Source organism: Pistacia vera, unplaced genomic scaffold (assembly GCF_008641045.1).
Source record: "Pistacia vera cultivar Batoury unplaced genomic scaffold, PisVer_v2 Contig246, whole genome shotgun sequence".
NCBI lineage: Eukaryota > Viridiplantae > Streptophyta > Magnoliopsida > Sapindales > Anacardiaceae > Pistacia > Pistacia vera.
The window spans coordinates 600,673-610,597 of record NW_022196053.1 but is presented as its reverse complement, the minus strand read 5'-3'; the positions used below and the strand labels follow the sequence as shown (position 1 = coordinate 610,597).

General features: G+C 38.2%; 2 protein-coding genes across 3 annotated transcripts; both read right to left on the bottom strand.

Annotated features, from left to right (window-relative positions):
• Nucleotides 1-4,596: 4,596 nt before the first annotated feature.
• Nucleotides 4,597-5,929, bottom strand: LOC116131934. 2 transcript variants are annotated; one of them, XM_031417605.1, is made up of 2 exons: nt 5,880-5,929; nt 4,597-5,424 (listed from the first exon to the last, which is right to left on the bottom strand). In XM_031417605.1, exon 2 carries the CDS (start codon nt 5,365-5,367, stop codon nt 4,879-4,881), a length of 489 nt encoding a protein of 162 aa, XP_031273465.1. In that variant the 5' UTR covers nt 5,368-5,424; nt 5,880-5,929; the 3' UTR covers nt 4,597-4,878. The 2 variants fall into 2 exon arrangements, with proteins under 2 accessions (XP_031273465.1, XP_031273466.1); XM_031417606.1 differs by lacking the exon at nt 5,880-5,929 and having other exon boundaries at nt 4,597-4,847; nt 4,961-5,859.
• Nucleotides 5,930-6,427: 498 nt separating this feature from the next.
• LOC116131933 (pentatricopeptide repeat-containing protein At4g16390, chloroplastic) lies at nt 6,428-8,814 on the bottom strand. Its single transcript, XM_031417604.1, has one exon. The coding sequence runs from the start codon at nt 8,735-8,737 to the stop codon at nt 6,686-6,688; it is 2,052 nt and encodes a 683-aa protein (XP_031273464.1). The 5' UTR covers nt 8,738-8,814; the 3' UTR covers nt 6,428-6,685.
• Nucleotides 8,815-9,925: the final 1,111 nt, after the last annotated feature.

Genomic DNA, 9,925 nt, shown 5'->3' with positions numbered 1-9,925 from the left:
CTCTGTTTTTCGTTTCTCCTGGTCCTCTGGCTTTTGGTGGTCAATTTAACTGCAAATGTTCAAATTTCCTGCAAATACCCTATCTGAAGTGCAAGTTTGAGCCACTATGGTGCCTGGAAATAAAAAAGGTAGACCATACTCCTCCTGGTAGCAAAACTGCTCTTCGCTCCAGAACACCACCTACTGAAATTTCGTTAATCTTGCTCTAGGCCTACATAGTGAATGAATGTGATTCTACTTGAGAGTAATATTAAACATCACCTGGTATGAAAATCATGCTCTCTTCTGAAGCAGATACAGCTAGTCCAAGTCCCAAATTGCAGTCTTCGACAATACACGGGACAGTCTGGTTGCATCAGCTCTCAAATTGCAGTTTTCTCTCCGTTATTCCTGATTTCTAGAACTTATACAAATTATAAAGATACTAAGAATCACAGCACATAAGAATGATGCTAAAGAATCAAAGCACAACCGTAAGTGGCCTATCATTCCATAAGATCAACATTCTTCTGATTTCATTAACTCTAATACTTTGCAAACAAAAGTTCTTTCTAATAGTATAAAAATTCTCCTCTTCCAAGAGAGATAATATGGAGAAATGATAGATGAACTCGAGAAGGTGAACATGTCTTTGCTAAATATAGATACTGAAGCAAAGAAGATAGTTATTGCCAAACCCTCCGAGCTAAGAACCTAGGCAGTAACTAATTCGGTGAATTCTAGACTTCAACCATGACTTGGCTGCATCCTCCGTATTAAAAACCAGCCAACTTGATCTGTGGCCTCATGGAAAGGAGCATTTAAGTCCTTCAATGTGACTCAAACACAGTCCTAAGCCTTTGTCCGGTAGTTGTGTTTCCCATGCCCTGTATTAATTCCAAGTATGGAGAAACTCTTCTCCTGATTCCATTGCCTTTGACAGGTCATTTATCCAAACATGTAATGCAGTCAATGCAGCCCCAAGAGAGAGACTCTTCAGATGTAAGGACCCTGAGTTGGAGACCTGACTCTATATCTGTATAAATCTCCAGCATAGCCCCAGCTAGCAGCTCACAAGCTTTCTCCAACAGGTTGAGATTGACACAGAGATCAATTAAGCAATTGCAGTATGCTTTCTTTACATCATTCTAATCAAATTCACGCAGATGCTTCCATTTTAAAATTCCTTCACTACCTTGCTCCTCCAAGAGAAGATTTACTACATTACCGAGCTTGAATTGGCCTTCTCAATGCACTCAGTAAGCTTGGCAGCTCCTCCTTAGGTGTGAGTCATCACATTCAGAAGACAGGCACAGACCGATCATCAGGCGTTATGCTTAAGTCTAGCATTCGATTGCATGTCCTCACACACCATCAATACGCTGGGCTTTTCCATAGCATTGGATAAGCGATGTTAGAATAAGATATTAGGCTCAAGCCGGCTTCTAACATGTCATCCAACAAGGCCTCTGCCTCAGAGATTTCCCACTGCTGAACATTATGGTAATCAAAATGAAAACGTCCAACTGTCAGGATGCAAGTCCAGAACTTTCATGTCTCAAATATCTTGAAAGCTTCATCAATAACCAAGATCCGCCACATGGCCAAATTGTATTATAAGAATCACATTCAATCCATTCCCTTCTCCTTCATCTCCCTATAAACAGCGAGAGCATCCTGACCATATCGCTCTCCATAAGCCCGCAACAGAGATGCATACGTGCTCCATTTGGCAAATACCCATTACTATCATGTCTTATAAATATTCTTTGCCTGCCATGGCCTCTTGGCTCTCCCATAGCTTCCAACAAATTGTTATATACACATATTCGCTAACACCTAAAGCCTTCATTTCTTCATAAACATTTAAACACCCATCAAATTTCCAGATGTCCCATACTTTTAATCAAAGTGGAAAACTTCATACGATCAATACGCCATTTCTCATTCCTCGCCTATCATACAAACTCAAAGCCATATCCACATTACCACCCGTCCATATGCATCAATCATGGCTGAAAAGTAACATCATCAGGCTCACACCCATGACTAGGCATCTTTTCGAACAACTCAACCGCCTTACGGGCAAGAACACGCCCTACACAACAATTAAAGTCGAAAACGTAACATTATCAGCTTAACCCCTCTCTCGCATTTCCTCGAACACTTCTCCGCTTTTCCAAATCCCTACTCTTTCTCAACACTTTCAAGTCACATTATACAAAATCACCTCCCTCCTGGCTTTCTTCAACTTGTTTTGAAAATACTTTAAAGCAGCAATGCAGTACCCGCATTCGACATGTTATTAATAATACCACACAATCTTGCTCCAAAATTTCATCACCTAAACAACTCAATACTACAAACACTATCCTCATTAGCACTACAAACATTCAAAGCTTCAGCTACTTTAACGAGAACTATACCTCGAGTCGTAAGATGTTTCTTCACTTTGAAGCCCTGGGCTTCTGGGGTTGACCCAGATGTGAGAGTTGAAGAAGAATCATCATTAGTAGCGTTAGGATTGGGAGTTTCTTGCAAAGAAACGTAGGTCTTGGAGAGGGTTAGAGTGAAACTTGAAAGTGAAGGGTCTTGGTTTTGGCTTCGGTGTCGAGGAAAAGGAGTTCAAGAGAGGCTGGCGATCGAGGAAGAGAGAGGAGTAGAGTGGCAGAGATTATAAGCCTTGTTTAGGCTTTGGTTTTGGTTTGAGTTCCAGAGAATCAAAGAGCAACCCTTATCAACTCAAACGTCTCAAACAGACAAACACGACAGGAAGACTTGAGAATATTTGTGTCCTTGAAAATATCACTTTGAGCTGGGCCGTATGAAGCCCTTGGAACCGGGTTGGCTCAGATTCAATGTACGAAAAGATCATTGGGCTCCCATGGGCTCAGATCCGTTAGTAATGTACTGAAATGTAGAATTAAATGATTCGTTTGTTCATTATTCTGATATTTTTTAGAATAATATTTTAAAAAAAGTTATATTGGGGCGGTATTACAATGTGGATTTAGAAATTAACAAAATACACCATATGTTTTTTTATTTACTAAACACACATATAATAAAATATTAAAAGTTAACAAAACACACTAACTCACCCATTAATACGGACAGCCAGCCACCACTGTCGGAGGGTTGTTAGGGTATTTTGTAATTTCTAAAAAAAAATATTTAGGAGTGTTTTATTAATTATAAATTAGTGGGTTTAAAAGAAATTAAATAATATAAATAATATTTGAGAATAAGTCAATTTTACTGCTTAACTTTATTGGGAATACTAAGAGTATAACAGATGGAGCCAAAATGAAAATACAATTGAGATGGATCGAGAAGGGTTTAATTTCCTTGTAATATAGGATTTATTATCTCTACTATGTATAATATACTTTCATTAACGCTTCTTCATAATTATTCAGATTAAGTAAGTTAGACTACAAGGCCGAGGAGAAGACGATGGAGCCAGAGAATTTCGGTACTTCCATTGCGATAGAGTAGTAGATTGCATACATCATTAGTTCTCATGTCTTATCTTTTCTTCCCATGAAAGACGTAGAGCAAACTAAAATACTTTCTAGTAGATGGAATAGATTAGGCCATTATAGAATTCCCTATCTAGACTTGAAGGAAGATATATAGGGGGAGGAAGAATGGAAAGGATGGTTTTATAAATTTTGTGGACAAGTATATAAATGATCTTTGAAAAGTCAATTAAATTTATCAAATTTCGGCTTTCATGTGAAGAAGCATGTGATAACTCTCATGTTAATGCATGGATAACTTCTACAGTAATGGGTGGAGTCGAAGAAGTTGATTTCTACACTCGAGACAAATTTATGGATGCTCGTAGTCTACCATCCCTGAATTATTTTGTTTCCCAAAGCTGAAAAGAATGGAGCTATTCAGAATAAGTTTACCTAATAACTTTATCCATCAAATATGCACAGTCCAAATCTTGAATATTTGTTCTTAGACTTATGTCGAGTTCGCACTACGTCTTCCCTAGATCTTACATTACAAGATCTGATGGCAGATGATTATAACTTAGAGAATTTCTTAGTAAATTCATGAGGAGGCTTTGTAATGTTAAGACTCTATCCCTGCGAAAAGGATCCATTATGGTAAGTACCCACATTCTCTTCTTTCTTTTTTTTAGTTGAAGTTATAATATATTGGGTTTGAATTAAGTAGTGCCATATTTTTATGCAGCATATGGGATGTAAAAGCTGTTTAATGGATCATTTGCCAACTTTTTGCAATGTCAAGCATTTGGAAATAGGGATGTCTATAGTTGTAGAAGAAATTGGTGTCATGGTTGTTCTACTCTGGTACTTGCCTGTTCTTAATTCCCTTCACATATTATTTTTTAATTCAAGATGGATGGAAGAAAAAGATGTAAAGGTAGAACAGTTGCCTTCTCTTTCGACTGCAAGTAATTTAAAAAGGATTGGAATGGATCATTTTCGTGGTAGTATGAATCATTGTGAGCTTATGAGACTGTTTTTAGCAATTTCAAAATGGTTAAGAGGAGTTTATTGTTCAAGTGCATAAATATGGTGAAAAAGAAAAACATCCAATGAACAAGCTAAGAATTTTCGGAGGGANACTGTTCATGGCAAAACTATGACTTGAGGCATTCACATATTTGTACCCATTTAAAATGTAAGGTACTAACATAGTTCTACATAAACTGACACACCAGAATAACGCTAGTGATGACCTTTAATATTTCCCAGTGTTAAGAGCTAAAAAATTGCTCCAATTGCCAAGAGTAGAACTGCTGACACGAAACATACATAAAAAAGTGCCTCTCCAACACCTGTGCAGCTACGGGTTACCATCTTCTGAACCATACGGATCCAACTCAACTGCAGAAGGAAATGCTAATGCAATTAATACTCAACTGCAGGAGGAAAAGCTAATGCTATTATTTACCATCCAAAAGTCTGGCACCTCCTCAATGGGAGGCAAAGATGGATACCATTTCCGATAATCCTGTTCAAAACTCTCAGAGAACTGGACTGCAAGCTTTCCAGACTGGAACTTCTTTGCATTTCTCAGCAGAAACTCCAACTGCTGCTTTGTGATCACAATCTTTAGTATCCCAGTTTTGCGTATCTCTTGTTTAGCCTTTTCAATAGAAATCAAAGGCTTACATGGCACGTTTGGCACATCCGGCACAAGATAGTAAATCCCCCCTGGCTCAAGCTTGGAATCTTGAGGCAATGGTGAGAATGGCTTGGTATGTTGCACCAACTTATAGCCCTGGTAGCGACCAGAAATGATTCTTTTGATTGGTGTTGAAGCTTTGAACTCTTTCTCTGCACCATTCAAGGAGACAACTCTCTCATGGCATTCGTCGGACATTCCACGTATACAGTTCCCCATGGTGCAGTGATCGTTTGAGCTTTAAGTATTCCCATTTTATACTGGTTGCTTTGGCAGCTTAACGTGGAAACCATCATAATAATTTTATATTATATCAGACTTCTTTATTAGCAAGTCAATGGTGGGACTGCTTCTAATTTTGCAAAAGGACAGAACATGGCTGACAGTATTCTTAATCTCCACAAGGTCAAAGGTATGTGCAACATAGTGTTGTATATAAGTCAACTTCATATGAGATCTTTAAGGCTAAAATTAAGTTTAAATATAAAAAGAGCAAGGTGGGCTGCAATACTACAGCTAGTGGTATTGCAGGTAATGTGCTTGCCTCAAAGGCCATCAGGAGAGTGCAAGTCATTTAAAATGAATTGTAAGTCGGCCTTGCCAGGTTGGTTAACCTTTAAAGTGTTTATACATAAATTAAAAATATTGAAAACGGTTCATGCATTGAAGCTATGTTCAAAAAAATGTTGAGACCAGGTCTCAGAGTTTGTAGAAACATAAAATAAGTTTACCAGCATTTGTTGACCAAACCAGCAACTCGTGGCAATTGAATCAGAGAACTTAACATCTGAACTCTTTGGTATTCCCTTGCTCTGTTGTTCGTTTCTCCTAGGTCCTCTGGCTTTTGGTGGTCAAATTTAACTGCAAATGCTCAAATTTGCTGCATCAATACCCTATCTGAAGTGCAAGTTTGAGCCACTATGGTGCCTGGCAATAAAAAAAGGTAGACCATACTGCCTCCTGGTAGCAAAACTGCTCTTCGCTCCAGAACACCACCTACTGAAATTTCGATTAATCTTGCTCTAGGCCTACATAGGATGATGAATGTGATTCATACTTGAGAGTAATATTAAACATCACCTGGTATGAAAATCATGCTCTCTTCTGAAGCAGATACAGCTATGTCCAGAGTCCCAAATTGCAGTCTTCAACAATACACAGGGACAAGTCTGGTTGCATCAGCTCTCAAAATTGCAGTTTTCTTCTCCGTTATTCCTGATTTCTAGAACTTAATACAAATTAATAAAGATACTAAAGAATCACAGCACAATAAGAATGATGCTAAAGAATCACAGCACAACCGTAAGTGGCCTATCATTCCATAAGATTCAACAATTCTTCTGATTTCATTAACTCTATAATACTTTGCAAACAAAAGTTCTTTCTAATAGTATAAAATTTCTTTCTCTTCCAAGAGAGATAATATGGAGAAATAGGATAGATGAACTTCGAGAAGGTGAACATGTCTTTGCTAAATATTAGATACTGAAGCAAAGAAGATGAGTTGAGATTGCCAAACCCTTCACGAGCTGAGAACCTAGGCAGTAACTAATTCGGGTGAATTTCTAGACTTCAACCATGACTTGGCTGCATCCTCCGTAGTTAAAAACCAGCCAACTTTATCTGTGGCCTCATGGAAAGGAGCATTTAAGTCCTTCAAATGTGACTCAAACACAGTCGCTAAGCCTTTGTCCGAGTAGCTGTGTTTCCCATGCCCTGTATTAATTCCAAGTAATGGAGGAAACTCTTCTCCTGATTCCAGTGCCTTTGACAGGTCATTTATCCAAACATGTAATGCAGTCAATGCAGCCCCAAGAGAGAGACTCTTCAGATGTAAGGACCACTGAGTTGGAGACCTGGACTCTATATCTGTATAAATCTCCAGCATAAGCCCCAGGTCTAGCAGCTCACAAGCTTTCTCCAACAGGTTGAGATTGACACAGAGATCAATTAAGCAATTGCAGTATGCTTTCTTTACATCATTGCTAATCAAATTCAAGAGTTCAGATGCTTCCATTTTAAAATTTCCTTCACTACCTTGCTCCTCCAAGAGAAGATTTACTACATTACCGAGCTTTGAATTGGCCTTCTCAATGCACTCAGTAAGCTTGGCAAGCTCCTCCTTAGGTGTTTGAGTCATCACATTCAGAAGACAGGCACAGAACCGATCATCAGGCGTTATGCTTAAGTCTAGCATTCGATTGCATGTCCTCACAACATCATCAATACGCTGGGCTTTTCCATAGCATTGGATAAGCGATGTTAGAATAAAGATATTAGGCTCAAAGCCGGCTTCTAACATGTCATCCAACAAGGCCTCTGCCTCAGAGATTTTCCCACTGCATGAACATATGGTAATCAAAGATGAAAACGTCCAACTGTCAGGATGGCAAGTTCCAGTACTTTTCATGTCTTCAAATATCTTGAAAGCTTCATCAATATAACCAAGATCCGCACACATGGCCAAGATTGTATTATAAAGAATCACATTCAATTCCATTCCCTTCTCCTTCATCTCCCTATAAACAGCGAGAGCATCCTGACCATATCGGGCTCTCCCATAAGCCCGCAACAGAGATGCATACGTGCTCCAATTTGGCAAATACCCATTACTAGTCATGTCTTTATAAATATTCTTTGCCTGCCATGGCCTCTTGGCTCGTCCCATAGCATCCAACAAATTGTTATATACAATCATATTCGGCTTAACACCTAAAGCCTTCATTTCTTCATAAACATTTAAACACCCATCAAAATTTCCAGATGTCCCATACATTTTAATCAAAGTGGAAAACGTCATACGATCAATACGCCATTTCTCATTCCTCGCTCTATCATACAAACTCAAAGCCATATCCACATTACCAGCCCGTCCATATGCATCAATCATGGCTGAAAAAGTAACATCATCAGGCTCACACCCATGACTAGGCATCTTTTCAAACAACTCAACCGCCTTACCGGGCAGAGAACACGCCCTAGCACAACCAATTAAAGTCGAAAACGTAACATTATCAGGCTTAACCCCTCTCTCAAGCATTTCCTCGAACAACTTCTCCGCTTTATCCAAATCCCTACTCTTTCTCAACACTTTCAAAGTCACATTATACAAAATCACCTCCCTCCTGGCTTTCTTCAACTTGTTTTGAAAATACTTTAAAGCAAGCAATGCAGTACCCGCATTCGACATGTTATTAATAATAACCACACAATCTTGCTCCAAAATTTCATCACCTAAACAACTCAATATACTACAAACACTATCCTCATTAGCACTACAAACATTCAAAGCTTCAGCTACTTTAACAAGAGAACTATACCTTGAGTCGTAAGATTGTTTCTTCAACTTTGAAGCCCTGGGGCTTCTGGGGTTGACCCAGATGTGAGAGTTGGAAGAAGAACCATCATTAGTAGCGTTAGGATTGGGAGTTTCTTGCAAAGAAACGTAGGGTCTTTGAAGGGAGGGTTTAGAGTGAAACTTGAAAGTGAAGGGTCTTGGTTTTGGCTTCGGTGTCGAGGAAAAGGAGTTCAAGAGAGGCTGGCGATCGAGGAAGAGAGAGGAAGTAGAATGGCAGAGATTATAAGCCATTGTTTAGGCTTTGGTTTTGGTTTGAGTTCCAGAGAATCAAAGAGCAACCCTTATCAACTCAAACGTCTCAAACAGACAAACACGACAGGGAAGACTTGAGAATATTTGTGTCCTTGAAAATATCACATTGAGCTGGGCCGATATGAAGCCCATTGGGAACCGGGTTGGGCTCAGATTCAATGTACGAAAAGATCATTGGGCTAGCCCATGGGCTCAGATCCCGTTAGTAATGTACTGGAAATGTAAGAATTAAATGATTCGTTTGATTCATTATTCTGATATTTTTTAGAATAATATTTTAAAAAAAGTTATATTGGGCGGGTATTACAATGTAGGATTTAGAAATTAACAAAAATACACCATATGTTTGTTTATTTACTAAACACACATATAATAAAATATTAAAAGTTAACAAAAACACCACTAACTCACCCATTAAATACGGACAGCCAGCCACCACTGTCGGAGGGTTGTTAGGGTATTTTTGTAATTTCTAAAAAAAAATATTTAGGAGTGTTTAGTTAAATTAATAAATTTAGTGGGTTTAAAAGAAATTAAATAATATAAAATAATATTTTGAGAATAAGTCAATTTTACTGCTTAACTTTATTGGGAATACTAAGAGTATAACAGATGGAGCCAAAATGAAAATACAATTGTAGATGGATCAGGAGAAGGGTTTAATTTCCTTGTAATAATAGGATTTATTTTATACTCTACTATGTATATATAACTTTCATTAACGCTTCTTCATATATTATTCAGATTAAGTAGAGTTAGACTACAAGGCCGAGGAGAAGACGATGGAGCCAGAGAATTTCGGTACTTCCAATTGCGATAGAGTAAGTGATTTGCCTAATGACATTATTTATCATGTCTTATCTTTTCTTCCCATGAAAGACGTAGAGCAAACTAAAATACTTTCTAGGAGATGGAATAGATTAGGCCATTATAGAATTCCCTATCCAGACTTGGAGGAAGAATATAGGGGGAGGAACAATGGAAATGATCTTTGAAAAGTCAATTAAATTTATCAAATTTCGGCTTTCATGTGAAGAAGCATGTGATAACTCTCATGTTAATGCATGGATAACTTCTACAGTAATGGGTGGAGTCGAAGAAGTTGATTTCTACACTCGAGACAAATTTATGGATGCTCGTAGTCTACCATCCCTGAATTATTTTGTT